General features: G+C 38.7%; 1 protein-coding gene across 2 annotated transcripts in view; it reads left to right on the top strand.

Annotated features, from left to right (window-relative positions):
* The window catches only part of LOC145681640 (uncharacterized), a 446,103-nt gene that overhangs the window by 134,507 nt on the left and 294,482 nt on the right, over positions 1 to 17,114 (top strand). For both annotated transcript variants that reach the window (XM_081753260.1, XM_081753259.1), the window contains one exon: positions 9,991 to 10,078. In XM_081753260.1, coding sequence (XP_081609386.1) covers positions 9,991 to 10,078 — 88 coding nt within the window. The remainder of the gene's footprint in view (positions 1 to 9,990; positions 10,079 to 17,114) is intronic.

Here is a 17,114-nt window from a genome sequence, read left to right as displayed (position 1 = left end):
CTTTTAGCAAAATCTTAGAAGGTATTCTAGTAAGACGTCTCCATGCATACATAGAAAGACGCCAGATACTTCCCATACACCAAGCAGGATTTCGCCCAGGTTATTCGATCAACAATCAACTACTTCGTTTAACCATCATGGTTACACAACAGTATAACTCGGTCAAACCTCATGTCTTGTATTATTTGACATCGAGAAAGCATTTGACAGGGTATGGCACATCGCACTTATATACAAATTAACTCAACTTCGATTTCCTGTTCCATATATAAGACTGATATACAACATTTAATCGGCCGTCTGTCATATGTTTCAATAAATAACTGCCTCTCACACCCTATTTTCCTTCACTGTGGAGTACCTCAAGGATCAGCTCTCTTACCACTTCTCTATCTTCTATATGTTGCCGATATGCATCCACATCCTGATAAAATTCACCTCTTTCAATATGCCGACGACACAGCCTTTCTTGCCATAGGATCTACTATCCAATCCATCAACACTGCTCTACAGTTAGCAATTAACAATTTTCTTCGCTGGTGCGGCAAATGGCAGCTAACGATCAACGCCACAAAAACGCAGGCAATTGGCTTCATTCCACCGAAACGAACATCAAGAGTCAGAAGAAATCCTAACCATCTTTCACTACAAATAGACCAAACTCCCATTAAGGCACGTTCAACTGTAACTTACTTGGGGCTCACATTCGATAAACATCTCACTTAGAAACAATATCTTCAAACAGTCACAACTAAAGCCTACAATAAACTTATTAAAAAGGCTCACCGGAACGTCCTGGAGACTAAAACCAAACACAATTCTGAACACACACACAAGGCCTTTCTTCAGCCTGTGCTGACTTACGGAAACGTGGCATGGATTGCGGCCACCCGCAAAATTTACGAAAAGTTACTGGTGTTAGAACGACATGCTTTCCGCATTGCATATCGTGTCAAACTGCCTAGTCCCACAGCAGATTTGTACGATCGGATTCAGTTTCCTACACTTTAGTTTCATCTTGAAATTTTACGTCTGACATACATATGCTCTCGTTATAAAACCCTACACTTTACTTCTGAATATTATGCACCACTTAGCTCTCCGTCCTTCTCCATCTCGATATTACCCCCCACCGCTATTGTTACTCTATACTCTCTACTGCTACACTCTACCCCCTGACGCATTAGACCAGGAACTACTCACAGACTATCAAGTTCATGATCATCTTCCACTCATATTTCCATAATTTTCACGCTGAATCCATCTGGTACCAACAAGGCCCCCATTGTCTACGTTGAAACCTCGATCAGCCACTAGGCGAGAAGATATCTTCGTCTGTCTGACTAAAACTTATAGTGTTGCGATGTGATGGCACACCTCGCCTCATTCTTCATGCTCATCATTCACACTCCGTATAAATATAATATGCCTTACCACTAGGTACCCATTGTTACCATTATATTTTTGCTGTTCCAGTTCTGTACAATATTAAATTAACTGCAATTCCCCGTTAATTTCGTACTAAATGTTAAGGATCGGAAAGATCCTTAAGACCTTAAAAATTATTATAATAAAGAACTTCTATGAGACCGTCATAAAATCCCTTAAATCTTCCATTTACGTAATTTTCTTCCCTAAGAGAGGGCGTAACCCTCTAAAAGGGTGCTAGTCATTATGACTAGCTATGAACGAACGAACGAACGAACGAACGAATCAAAACTTACATCATACTTTCCCAGAGCTTGCTCTGAAGGTTGCCTTGTTTATGGTGACGATTTTTGAAGTGTCCTTCCTGTTCCATATCCTGGGCCACTTCTGTTCCTTTCTAGAAATCCGTCCGTCAGACTTATCAAGTCAGATCTGGACTTCTCCTGGACAACTATCCAAACGGGTTGTCCTACCTTCATCACATTCACCAGCGCTTCATCTTAGAGTGTCACGGCTCTCCAAAGATCAAACGGTCTCTGCTATGGCAGATCAAACTGCTTCTGGTCCAAAGGTGGATGGACGGCACGGTGGTCTTTCTCCGGTTGTTGTCACCCCGTCCGCTTCGAGCACAAAAGTGGTAAAGCGGAAGGATACTGGGAACCGGCAGCGAACTATATCCGGCAGCTCTACAGCTTCATCAGCTTCAAATGTCTCCACCTGTTCCAGGTCCCCACGTACCACACAACTTTATGCTGATACCATCAAGCAGCATCGACACCAGTCAAAAAAGCAACACAGAGACGATATTTCAGAAAATTCTGATATAGATGCAGTCGATGACAATAGCAATAAAACCATTCTCAATTCTCAAACATCTTTCACCAACAATCAGCCTCAAATTCGCCACATTCTCCATTCATTTCTACTTCAAAATTATTACACCAAGTACAGCAATGAGAAGTTCATCACTTTACAACTACATAGACCCGCAGTTCGCTATCACCGTCCGAAACAAAGCCTCGTTTGAGATCTTTGGAAAAAACGCCACTTCTCACTCCTCTTCACGTCAGAAACAAGCACTGTCACCAAAACGCCCACCATATTTATCTGTTGTCATCCGGGGAGTTGACCCAACATACACCGCCACCGAAATTCATGAAGAGCTTCAACATGAGGGTCATAACATTCACAAAATCATCCGCATATGGAACAATCAAGGTGCAACATACATGGTACGCCTTCTCACCTCTTCACAAGATACGATCGATACATTGCTCAAAACTGGCGCAAAACTGGCTCAAAACGTCGACACAGGGTTGAACATTCACGCACTCCAGCTCATCTTCCTGTGCGATGTGAAAACTGTCAAATATACAGTGATCACAACACGGTTAATTGCAAAAATCCGCCAATCTGTGGAAATTGCACAGGACCGCATTCTACGCGCCTTTGCACCAATCTTCAACAGGCACCGGAATGTCCCACTTGCCACGACCAACATCCGGCCTATAGTTATAAATGCAAGAATAAACCTCAACCTGACCAACATCATCCTGATTTAGTCGTCCCGCTCAGTATGTCTGACTCTTCCCCTCCAACCAATCTCCAAACCACAGATCCAGTTAACATACAACAGCTTCTTCAATTTCTCACTCTCACCCTACAAAACATTCATCCCTTTCAACGCAATCATATTCTACAACATATTACCAAAGCAGCTAAATCTGTCTTCAACGTAAATTTGGGAACCGGTCAAAACTCCCACAGCCAAAACCCCCACACTCAAGAAATGTCAAAACGCCCACACAAACGGTCATAACCCCCACACAAATGGACAAATCTCCGAAATACACGAACGGTCATAACCCCCACAGCCAAAACCCCCACACTCAAGAATGTCAAAACGCCCACACGATCTGTCATAACCCTCATACAAATGGACAAATCTCTCAAATACACGAACGGTCATAACCCCCATAGCCAAAACCCCACCACTGGTAATCGGTCATAACCTCCAACGGTCATAACTCCCACACAAATGGACAAAACAGCCACACATAGCAACGGTCACAATCCCCACATAAATGGACAAAACCCCCACTCAAATGGACAAAACTACCACATGCAGAAATTGTCACAACTGCCACACAAATGGACAAAAACCACACACAATCGGACAAATCTCCCACACTCTGAAATGATCCTGGTTGCATGTCTTAACCTTGAACTTTTTAAAAACATTTTTTATTCCACTTAAACTGATGTTGCAACTATTCTTCTTGCACTGTTTTCTAATGACAGAAACAGTAAAATGGGCGTCATAAAGAGCCGCAAAAAAGATGTGTACTCACGATCATTTCAGAATGTGGGGAATTTGTCCGATTGTGTGGGTGTTTTGTCCATTTTTGTGGCAGTTGTGACAATTTCTGCATGTGGGAGTCTTGACCATTTGTGTGGGGGTTTTGTCCATTTATGTGGGGATTATGACCGTTGCTATGTGTGGCAGTTTTGTTCATTTGTGTGTCAGTTTTGACCGATTTTGTGGGCGTTTTGACATTTCTCGAGTGTAGGGGTTTTGGCTGTGGGGGTTTTGACCGTTCGTGCGTTTGGGAGATTTGTCCATTTGTGTGGGAGTTATGACAGATCGTTTGGGCGTTTTGACATTTCTTGAGTGTGGGGGTTTTGGCTGTGGGGGTTATGACCGTTCGTGTATTTGGGAGATTTGTCCATTTGTGTGGGGGTTTTGACCGATCATGTGGGCGTTTTGACATTTCTTGATTGTGGGGGTTTTGACCTAGACTCGTAAATTTCTACGCCACCTATAGCAACAATTATGTTCATTTTCATACCTCACGCCAAGAAACAACAGTTTAACTTACATATCATCATGGATTTAGTTTTTCTTTTCATGAATATTCGCTCATTACCTACCAATAAACTTATATTCGAAGCACTGTTACTCGAAGAGCACGCATCTGTGTTTTTACTGAATGAGACATTTCTCACAAAATCCATCATCTGTAACATTCCTCGCTATACACTCATTCGTCATGACAATACAGTTCCAGCCCTACGGGCAAACGGCGGAGTAGCAAGTGGCTTTCGTAATCACATCCCAGATCGCCATCATATTTGTCCTGTTCCACACCTCATCGAGCATATTATCATTACCTTGTATTTCAAGTCCATCATGATCCCTTTTGCTACTATTTATGTTCGCCCATGCCATCCCATTCCACCTGATTTTTTCGGTCATATTTCTCATACCTACAAACATTACATAATTCTCGCCGACATCAATTTTCATAGTCGCACTCCAAATGAACGCACAGGCGTTACAGACCACATTACAACTCATACAACAGGCATACTACATGTTCCTCCATCTCCTACTAGGCCCATGTCAAATAACACTCCTGACATCGCTATCACCTCAAATACACTTACCAGTAATAGTACTATCACAGTTCTTGATCTCCTTGGTAGTGATCACGTACCTATCAAACTTTCGTATCACCTTGGCACCTCTCGACCGCAAAATGCAACTCCACCACTCCGAACACCTCGCTTTGATAAAGCTAATTGGGATAAATATCGTGCATATCTTACCAATGCTGTTGCTGATCTCTACCCTCCTATATCATCTGACGAACTATCTGCACACGTCACTACAATCACTTCCGAGATCACCCGTGCATCTGAATTGTAAATTCCAACTACCAGTTACACCCCATACCAACCTAAATTGCCTCCGCACTTCCTCGCTCACATCAAACTTTCCCGTGAAGCATATCGTGACTATTGCCGAACACGAATTCTTGAAGCTCTACGCCTTCATAATCAGCTCCAACGTTCAGTAAAATACACGAAATCTTGAAGCGTACAGAAAGCGCCAATGGATTAAAACTTGTAACACTGTTGCAGACATAGCACACCCATCACGTTACTGGAAACGTTTCAATGCGCTTTGTGTTAAATTCAGCAAAACCTATTACCCACTCATAATCCAAAACAATCATGGTACTTCTGATCAGGACAAGGCGAATGCGTTTGCCGACTACCTCCAAGGCATCTTCACTCCTCAACCATCTGATCATATTTTTTCTCATCCAGTCGATAAAGTCAACACAGCGAGTCATCTCTTCAAACCTAGTGTCAGTCATACATTACCGCCCAATGAACTCACTTCTCCCATTACTGTTGCCGATATCACTTCCGTTGTTCGGACTAAACGAAACTCTGCTCCAGGTTTTGATTCAATTACATATCGCCACATCAAGGAAAGTCCGCCGCTTTTATTAGCCTCCATCTTCACTTTCATCCTTCAAACAGGCTTTCTTCCTGCCGAATGGAAGATGTCTAAAACGCTCATGTTCCTAAAACCGGAAAAAACACCCAGTGCTGTATCTTCCTATCGCTTTATACAACTCACTTCAACTTTTAGCAAAGTACTTGAAAGCATTCTCGTCAATAGGCTCCATCCTTATCTCCGTGCACGCAGTCTCATCTCATCTTTCCAAGCCGGTTTCCGCTCGTCATACTCCATCAATGATCAGCTCCAATGCCTAAGCACCGTTATCACAAATCATTATAATTCTGTACGCCCATCCTGTCTTGTGCTTTTTGACCTAGGAAAAGCATTTCACAAAGTCTGGCATCTCGCTCTCATCTTCAAACTCAATCAAACTTAAACTGCCAACATCATACATCCATTTCGTCTATCACTTCTTGGTTTGCCGCATTACATATGTTCATATTAACAATCATTTATCTCATCCAATCTTTCTACACTCAGGTGTCCCACAAGGATCAGCTTTGTCCCCCTTACTCTACTTGCTATTTGTTTCCGACTTTCCGACTCTGCCCGCAGACGTACATATCTTTCAATATGCCGATGATACCGCCTTCCTTTTACTCGGCCGTACTATCAGGTACATCAACCTAATATTACAGGAATCAATAGATCGTTTCTCTCAGTGCTGTCGAAAATGGAAGCTCATTATAAATGCTTCAAAAACGCAGGCCATAGTATTTCTTCCACCACGCACACGCTCCAGAATTCACAGAAATCTATCACTTCTCTCTCTCTCCATACAGAATTCCCCAGTTCGTCTCAGCAGAACAGTAACTTATCTCGGCATTATATTTGATCAACATCTTACTTGGACTCCTGATGTGAACTACGTTAAAACTAAAGTCTATAACCGCCTCAATCTTCTAAAACGTCTGACTGGCACGACATGGGGACTTACATCGCACCTCGTCCAAAATACGTATAAGGTTTTTCTCCGTCCCGTCCTGACCTATGGGTTCACTGCCTGGATATCAGCTCCACCTTCGTTCTACTTCAAACTGGCAACCTTCGAGCGCCATGCCTTTCGTATCGCTCACCGTATTTCTCTTCCTAGTCCGACTCGTTACTTGTACTCTCTCATAACCTGTCCTACATTGCTTTATCACCTTGAATCTCTCCGCCGAAACTTCATCACCATTCGCTACCAGCAAGAACAATCACTGCTATTCAAAACTATCCATTACCTCGCCCTCTCATCTGTTCGGCCACGAAACTACCATCTCCCACTCAATTTACTCTTTACACTCTATTGCTATACTCTACCGCCTAATCACTCAAACTTAGCACTTGTGCACGATCACCGCCTTCATGTCCATCTTCCGCATATCTACCCGTCATATCAAGCACAGTAACCCCTCTGTCATCTAACAGGGCCTCATCTGTCTACATTGGTCTAGCGTCGCCCCTAGGCAGAAGATAACCCGCATTAGTCTTTATTAACAGCACTTATGTGTTGTGGCGTGCATCGCACCTCATTTCATATATCATACTCATTTGCATAGACTTAAATTCCTTTCTAAATATTGTTTTGTATCATATAGTTTTGTAACTGTAATTAGTCTATTTGTACTAGGTATATTTGTTCATTACCTCACCTATAAAATGATTATTGTCACAAAGACTGTAATGACCTAGAATATAAAGTGATAAATAAAGAAGAACTCTTAGCCCAACGCCTATCACCTTAATTTCCTTTACAACCCGTTCCTAAAAGAGGGAGTAGCCCTCTCGAAGGAAGTTACTTGTATTATTGGTGACGGGTGATGTGATGAAACAAACTGCTTTGTAGACCAAGATACAATTTTTATGCCATCATTCTGGAAGCATGTCACAGGAAAGATCGAAAATTTTACGAAACAACGAAGAAATACTAGCAGAATTATTGCAAAGTATTTCAGAAAGCGATTCAGGAGATGAAGATGGAAATACATTGTCTGATGAAGATGTGCCGATTTCAGGTTCGGATCCTGAATTTACAGAAGAGTGTGAGAAAGTGTCCGAAAGATCAACGGACTCCTCTTCGAATGAGTGAAGCGATATTGAAGATTCCGTACCACAAACACATAATCTACCAAGATCTGTAACTGCGGCTGATGGAACAAAATGGGAGATTATAGATACATCAGCTCAATCTCAGGGTAGAAGACAGATGCATAATATCGTACGTATTACTCCACGGCCAACACGTTATGCAAAGCAAAATATAACCGAGGATTCGTTGTTTAGTGCATTTCGACTGATTATCAATGATGAATTCTTATCAATTATCAAAAGATGTACCGAGAAAGAGACGGAGAAAAAAAACCTAATTGGACAGTAGATGAAGATGAACTTCTAATTTTCATAGCATTGCTCTATGTTAGAGGTGCGTTAGGTCTGCGAAATATGCCACTGCAAAGTTGTTTGTACAGCAAATGGGGAGTAGCTCTTCTTAGAGATGCAATGCCTAGAAACAGATTTCTTGAAATCATGAAGTACATTCGATTCGATATACATGCAGAGAGAAGAATCAAGCTATAAGCTGACAAATTTACAATTGCATGTTCAATATGGGACATATATGTAAACAATTCGGTGAATTGTTTTAACCCCGGGGAAAATGTTACATGTGACGAACAACTGTATCCCTCAAAATGTAGATGCAGATTTTTGCAGTACGTTGCAACGAAACCGGACAAATTTGGAATATAGTACTGGCTGTTAGCTGACGTCAATACCAAATACTGTCTTCACGGGTTTCCTTACCTAGAAAAAGACGAAAATAAGCCTGCAGATCAGCCTCTTCCCGAATATGTAGTTTTACGTCTAATGAAACCATATAAGAAAACCGGCTTGAACCTTACATGCGACAACTTTTTTACTTCTGTATCGCTAGCTGAGAAGTTGAAGAAAGATGATATCAGCATTATTGGCACAGTACGGAAACAACGTAGAGAATTACTAGTCTGTGTCAAGAAAGTGGAACCAAATCGAGAGCTATATGATACAAAAGTATATAAAAAACCAATATGGCCACACGATGACAGATTACCTCTTTAGAAAAAATAAGAACGTGCTAATTTTGAGCACTCTGCATCCTGATGTAGAAGTACCAACAACAGAGAAAAAGAAGCCTGAAACAGTTGTCTTTTACAATCACACGAAAGTGGGTGTAGATGTTCTGGACCAAATGGCGCGCAAGTACTCTGTTCGAGCTGGTAGTAGACGATGGCCAGTTCATGTTGTTTATAACATATTAGACTTGACAGGCATAAATTCTTGGATAGTTTACAAAGCAGTCACTGGAAGACGGATAAGCAGAAGGAAGTTCCTCTTGGATCTAGCTGACGGAATCATAAAAGAAAGGAAAGGGAATCTACAACTCAAACAATATCTTCCACAGCAAACTAAGTGTTCTACAAAAAGAAAGCACTGCCAGATCGCTCCAAAATGTGCCAACAAGTCATCTGCATGCTGCCCATCATGCAAAAGATTTGTCTACGTAAAGTGCTTATCGAAAGTGTTGGTGTGTAATGAGTACAAGAAAGACGTGAAAGACAGTTTTCTCCTTGCACCATTTTCATGAGTAGGTGAAGCTCTATAGCTCATTGTATTCCCAAGATTATTTCAATAAGAAAGGAAAAATGTTAACTAAAGTGTTCATCTGTAAAATAACAGGGTGCCTAGAAACAATTTCGTGTTCAAAAAAGAATAATGAAAGAAAAACTATTAGAAACACCATTTTGTAATAAATCATTTATTTTTTCAACATTTAAATTCTCATACAAATTAGAAAAATAAACTGTGTATTGTTGAAGCATATATCATTTCCATGTATCCCGTAACTAGCTATATATCTGTATATATAAGCATATATAAGTATATCTGTATATATAAGTATATAAGTATTTCTGCTTACCCATTAATGGACGGAAAAAGTACTTCTGAACTAAGATTTACTATAATTCGCACTCTCTAGTGCTGTAAGACAAGAACCGAACAGAAAATTCCACAATATCAGTATAAAAATTAATATGGGTCAAAATGACCCATTGCGGGCATTAGAAGTAGGTAGAAATTGCGGTGCTTCTAGTCTTAAGGAGTTTTTTTTTAAATATAGGCCTTAATTTTTTGTTGCTTCTTCAAATGTACACTTTACTGATTTCACCCAACTCTCTTAGATTGACAATATATATATACACATTAAAACATTTTTATTTTCTTTGCAGGCGATCGCAATACCCATTTTCGTAACTCATAGTAGACAAATTTCCTACATAGAGAGAAATCCTAACATTGCAGGGACAAAAAGAAACTGTAAGTACTATTCAATGTATAGTTACAAACGCGGTTACCGAAACAAAGTTTTGAATAAAATGAATTCCGGCCACGAGATCAAAATTGTTTCTGGAAAATGTCAGTTGCAAGACCATGGTATTAATTTTAAAGACTCCTCCAAACTTAATAAAATAGCCCATTAGAAAGATTCTACCTCAGTACTCTACAATATGTATTACAGTGAAAGCTCCTTATTCATGCTTATTTCATTCGCGTTTTCACTATTCACGGATCTAATCAGTACGTACATACATACGTAATAATAAAAAGGATTCTAACAGGTATCCAACCCAATATCCATTCCATTCGTTCTACTATGAAAAACATACGCGAAAACCCAAGCATCCACGAAAAATTTAAATTTAGAACGGTTTCTGTCCTAGAAATAGAGGTAGTTCTGAAAAAATTACATCCAATTCAATAGGGGCGGATGATATCCCACTACAATTCCTTAAGAAGATCAGGAGATATATTCTGTTCCCTTCAATGGACATATGTAATTCCTCTCTACTTTCGGGTTGTTTTCCTAGCCAGTGGAAATTTTCTCTCATTCATCCCCTCAAGAAAATAGCACAACCACTAACGGCGAATGATTATAGACCAATAAACGTGACGCCGTGTATTTCAAAAGTTTTGGAGCATATTGTATTAAATCAAATGTCTGATTTTATAACTCCCCATGATCTCTTATGTCCATATCAATCTGGCTTTAAAAAAGGACACTCCACACATACGGCTCTTATAAAAATTACAGATGACATTAGAGAAAGCATAGATAAGAAACAACTCACAATACTGTTACTTTTAGATTTCACTAAAGCATTCCAGTCGGTCGATCACGATATTCTTCTAACAAAACTTAAGTCACTCTTTCATTTCACAGATACATCGGTTAAATGGTTTCGTTCGTACATTCAGAACAGATATCAGCGTGTTTCTGTTCTGGACAATCAAAGTTCATGGACAACTGTGCACTGTGGAGTTAGTCATGGAACGGTCTTAGCACCGATTCTGTTCTCTATGTACATAAATGACTTGTCTCAACAAATTCGCCACCTTAAATATCACTTATATGCAGATGATGTTCAAGTATATACTTCGACAGATCTTGGAGACATAAACGACACTATCTCACTCATAAATTTAGACCTTGAGCGCATAAGTGCCTGGGCCCAATCTAATAATTTATATCTAAATCCCAATAAATCTAAATGTATCATAATAGGTTCGAGAAATATCCTCTGCAGACTGCAGAGCACCGCACTTCCTAAAATTACATTAAATGGCACACATATAGCTTTTGATGAAAAAGTGAAAAATCTGGGCCTCATATTTGATCAGAATCTTCTATGGGCGGATCATATAAATCATGTATGCAAAAAGGCGTTTGGTGCACTGCACTCTCTATACCGTTTGAAAAATACGTTGCCTTATCCAATTAAGGCATCTATAGTACAAAGCCTGGTACTATCACATGTTGATTATTGCATTGGAGCTTATGGCAACGTAAATAAAGAAGCGCTAAGAAAGTTACAGAGGGTCCAGAATGCATGCGTTCGGTATGTTTTTAATCTTAAACGTTCAGATCACTTGACGCCATTTTTTAATGAATTGGGCTGGCTAAATATCCAAGCTCGCTACATATATCAATCAATGACAATTTTATTTAAAGTTTTGACATTTGGTGTGCCTATATATCTTCACAATAAACTACAGTATGTTAGAGATAGCCACAATCGTGATACTCGCTCTAGCAGATCAACACTGCTGTCGATACCTCGTCATAATACGAATCAAATGGCTAATTCATTCACAATCTCTCGTATTAGAGAATGGAACAGACTTCCACCAGATGTAAGGAATTCACCTTCAATTGCGACATTTAAAAGAAATTTGAAGCAATATCTGATAGCCTTAGCCAATGTACACCAATCTCGGGAATGATGTTTTTTTTTCTTTTTTTTCCATAAAGCTGAGCAGTAGCAACCAATTGTAAACAGAAACTTGAGGTATGTATCTATAATACTAGGTTAGTGGGGAGGTATGGGGGAGGGGGGAATGTAAGGTAGTATACTTTTAAGAATAAATATATCGTTCTGTGTATGCTGTGTGTATAGTTTTCTTGTTTTTATGATAAATAGTATGAGGGTATGGGGGGAGGGGATATGTAAGGGAGCAGATCCGTGTGTAGGGGTATATATGTGTGTGTAGGTATATATATGCATTAATGTAGTAATTGTATTTTTTATGGATTTGACATCAATTGTAGTATGTATGTCTTGTATACATTTGAGTTGGTTGAGTGTAAGAAAAGGCAAACATAGCCTTAACTCTGCCGTTAAATAAATAAATAAATATCCTTCGTAAACGCCGTCAAAAATGAAATGAAATCATTGAGTTTTCGTCCCACGCTTATGCCGGTTACGCTAAAGGAGACGGTGATGATGAGTAATGAATGAAATGGTGGAATCAAGAAAGTGGGAAGAAAGAAGAGGACCCCGAGAAATCCCACGCACACGGTGTTTACATGCTGTCAAATGGACTAATAAAATGTAAAATAGACCTTATTACAACTTTGCCCAAAGTATGTTGTTAATTGATATCGCCGCTGTATTGGTTCGGATTTTGACATAAGCTGCATTCGCCGCGATCGGTGTTTTTTAGAAAGTAAACAAACAGAATGTAAGCAACCTTATTACTCAATAAATAAAGTATATTTTTAAATGCCGCCACATTATTGGACGTTCCGTTCGTTGGTAAGAGCCCCTTTGCGTGTTTTATTGTTTCGTCTTTCCATTCGTTACAAAAATTGTGATCGAATGGAAACTCTGTTGTTCCTATTTTATACAGTAATGTCAACTAAAAAATGAGAAACGAGTTTCGACACGAAAAGAAATCTGTTACCGCTTAAAGTGAAAATAGAAATGCTTGATCGTTTACGCCTTTGAGAGTCGTTTGCATCCATATCACGCTCATTCAATGCCAACGACTCAACTGTACGCTCGATAAATATAACCGAAGATAAAATAAGGTCGTGTGTAGCTTGAACTTCATTGTCAGCGAAAATTGTTCGTGATCCAACAATAAAAAAATGGAAGTGGCGTTGTCATTATGGATCGAAGACCGCATCCAAACAAATGCGCCCCTGAGTGGTCCAATGATCCGGGAGAAGGCAAAGCGTATTTACGCTCCTTGTAAAGAACCTGATAGTAGTTGTAGTGGTGAATATACAGATGGAGGGTTTCAAGCATCGGAAGGTTGGTCCAATAAATTTAAGGTGAGGCAATCATTGCATAACATTAAAATCGTTGGAGAAGCAGCATCTGCAGTCACTGCTGCAGCAGAACGATATCCAGAAGAATTTGCAAACTTAGTAGCTGATGGAGGATATAAACATGAGTAAGTATTTAGTGCAGACGAAACTTTAGTGTTTTGGAAGAGAATGCCAAACAAAACATTCATTTCTAAAAGAGAAAAGACTGCTCCTGGATTTAACACAGTAAAGGCACTGCTGGTATGTTCTAATGCATCTGGAGATTGTGTCATTAAACCACTGATTCTTTACGGATCGTTAAATCCTCGGGCTTTAAAAAATGAAAACAAGGACAGCCTGCCAATATTTTGGCATGCTAATAAGAAAGCGTGGGTTACAAGCGCTATTTTTTGTGACAGGTTCTGGAATTGTTTTGTTTCTGAAGTTGAAACTTATTTCAAAAAAACAGAATTTAGACTTTAAAGCAGTTCTAGTTTTGGGCAATGCACCAGATCATCCTTGCGAACTTGAAACTATGCATCCAAATATAAAAGTGACATTTTTATCTCCCAACACGACAGCTTTGCTTCAGCCTATGGACCAAGGAATAATCCACTCCTTTAAGCTCTATTACATTACCCGAACCTTCAAAATCGTATTGGATAATATGGAATGTAATTCTGATAGGAATGTTATGGTATACTGGAAGAAATTTAACAGCAAAATGCATCGTAAACAGAAAAGAATCATTGGAAGAAGTGAAGCCACACACATTGAAGTAATGGGAAAAACTGTGGCCTGCTCTGACTGCGGAAAATAACGAAGAATGTGTGCAACTTCAAACTTTGACTGCAAACATAGCGGAAATTGCGAATGGAATAGGAAGAAATGGGTTCGAAAAGATTGAATCAAGTGACATTCAGGAAATGCTTGAATCGCAAGATAAAGAATTGACTGAAACCGACTTGGAGGAAATATTAAATTCACAGCTCATTGAAGAAGAGGCTTCAACTATTACTGGAAACGTGACATTTAATTTGAAAAATCTTAGTGAAGGTTTAAAAATGGTAAATGAGTTTTGTGATTTCTTTATGAGAATTGATGCGTCTATGGAACGAAGTCTTATTTTTAAGAGGCAAATTGCTAATGCCACTGCTGAATATCAGTCTGAATTGAAGAAACTTTTAAAAACTGCCAAGCAAGAAAAAATTACAAAATTCTTCAAACCATTGCCTACGTCTTAAGATAATAATTAATCAATATGATCAAAAACTTCAATTACAGTAAATTGATTTTTATATGTGTATTTGTTTTTTATTTTGTCAGCTAGGAAAGTATCCTCTATAATCCCATATAAATTACCATTCCGTAATCACGTTTTCTATATTCGCGGCATATTTATGGACCATATACACCGCGAATAAAGAGCTTTTACTGTATTCATAATAAACATAAATGGATAGCTAAATTTTGTAGGACGAGCATATCAATATGCTATTTGTAATTAGAGATGCAAGGGTTCGAAAATAAACAGCTGTTTCGGAAAAAAAACTCGGTTTTTTTCAGCTTCGCTTTCTTGCTTGGGAAATTTTGGGCTTTTTCCAATATTTTGCTTTTAAATTGATGAAGCAGACATTGTTTTGCTTCTCTACAGCATAAAAACTGATTTAATTAGTGGTTGTTGTAGGTAATCATATAAAACCTAAAATAAGCCATGAATTTCCAAAAGATTTTTTAAAAATTCTTAACATATTTACATTATGAATTCCTAAGGATTAACCAATAGATGTAATATTTTTTAACCTCTTATACCCAAAAGTAAGTACTTTTATTATAAAAAGTGATATACAAATAACAAAATTGTATGTAGTATTTTTACTTCAAAAAATCACACATCCCCTTTTTGAAACAAAATAAAATAAAACATGAGAGAAATACATTTATATGATAGTCTTAATGGCTGCACATCAAGAGCTTAGTTTCGGGTGGTTCTGCACATTCTTGAAACTCTTGAAAGTTTTAACTTTCATATACATTTTACGGATATTACGAACAAATTTTTCATTCGTTGATCACATATGTAATAATCTGTTACCACCTATTAGGTGCTTTTGATCTTCAAAATCTGTACAGCTCCGAATTCTACAATGCACTGACTGTTCCTCAAGCTTGTTTAAAATCGGGCAAGTACCAAATTTTCTGTTCATGGATCATATGTGTAATAGACCATTCATCTGATCGTGTGGTTTCCTAGACTTATAACCACCATCACGGTTTACCCAGTCCTCAAGGTTCCCGAATTATTAAGGACAGGAATTAAACTTTTTTGTTTTTAAAAAAAGCCATCGAATACATTTAAGAAGAGTGGAAAAAATCAATCACTGTTTCAATTCACAAGAAAGGCAATAAAATTTATTGTAATGATTATCGAGGCATTTCTCTTAACATTATATTAACAAGATTGATTCCATACGCAGAAGAAATTATTGGAGATTATCAGTGTGGATTTAGGGAAATCAATCAACTATCGACCAGATATTTACTATTCGACAAATACTCGAAAAGAAATTGGAATATATTACCCAGTACATCAGCTGTTTATTTATTTTAAAAAGGTTTACGACTCGGATAGGAGGGAAGTATTGTACAGTTTTTACAGAATTCGGAATACCGAAAAAGCTAGTTAGATTAATTAAAATGTGTTTAAATGAATCCAGAGTAAAGTAAAACTAGAAAAATTCTTCTCCATGACCTTCAACGTTGATAATGGTCTGAAACAAGGATATGTGTTGTCGCTATTATTACTCAGCATTGTTCTGGAGTACGCTATAAGGAAAATTAAAGATAGCAACCAGGCCCTAGGGCTGAATGGTATTCACCAGGTTATGGCGTATGCTGATGATGTAAATTTAATACGGGATTATAGGAGAACAATAGAAAGAAATGCATAGACCTTACTAAGCGCTTGCAAAAATATTGGTTTAGAAGTAAATGCAGAGAAAACTAATGCATGGAAGTTCACCGGGATCGTAATACGGCAAATTGTGGATGCGTTAAAATATCAAATAACACATTCGACAAAGTGGATACTTTCAAATGTCTAGGATCAATATTTCCAGATCAAAATCATATTCGCAAAGAAATTAAATGTCGACCAAAATCAGGAAATTCGTGTTATTATTCCGTTCAAAATATTTTGACGTCGCGAAATCTGTCGAGGAATTTAAAGCTTAAAATATAGAAACGATAATCATGCCTGTTCTGTATGGTTGTGAAACGTGGTCGTTTGCGATGAGAAGAACGCACACTGAAAGTATTTGAAAATAAAATCCTGACACAAATATTCGGACACAGGAGGAACGGGAATGAGGGAAACTTCATAACGAAGAACTCCATAATTTATACGGTTTACTAAACATCGTGGAAGGACGCTCTGACAGATATGTTGACAAACGTACGCTCTGACGGATATATTGAAAAACAGAACTTGAAGTTTAAGGCTCGGTTCAGACGTGCAGAAAAGTCCGTTGCGGGCCCGCAGCAGACTCGTGCGGGCGTCTCATCACAACCACTTCACATAGACATAGAAAACAGCTCATTTTATTTTCAGCTGGAGTTGACTGAAGATGGAAATTAAAGAAGAAAACGTGCTGTTTTTGTATACTTAGCCAGTAAAATTCTAAGGAAGAAACAGAAACGATACTGGGTTCATCCCTACGTAAGCTTACGACTGCTTAAAGGTGAATTTTCTTCCATGTTTAT

Source organism: Thermobia domestica, chromosome 3, assembly GCF_964235325.1.
Source record: "Thermobia domestica chromosome 3, izTheDome1.hap1.1, whole genome shotgun sequence".
Taxonomy (NCBI): Eukaryota; Metazoa; Arthropoda; class Insecta; order Zygentoma; family Lepismatidae; genus Thermobia; species Thermobia domestica.
The sequence above is the reverse complement of the archived record's forward strand: the minus strand, read 5'-3'. Positions and strand labels throughout refer to the sequence as shown.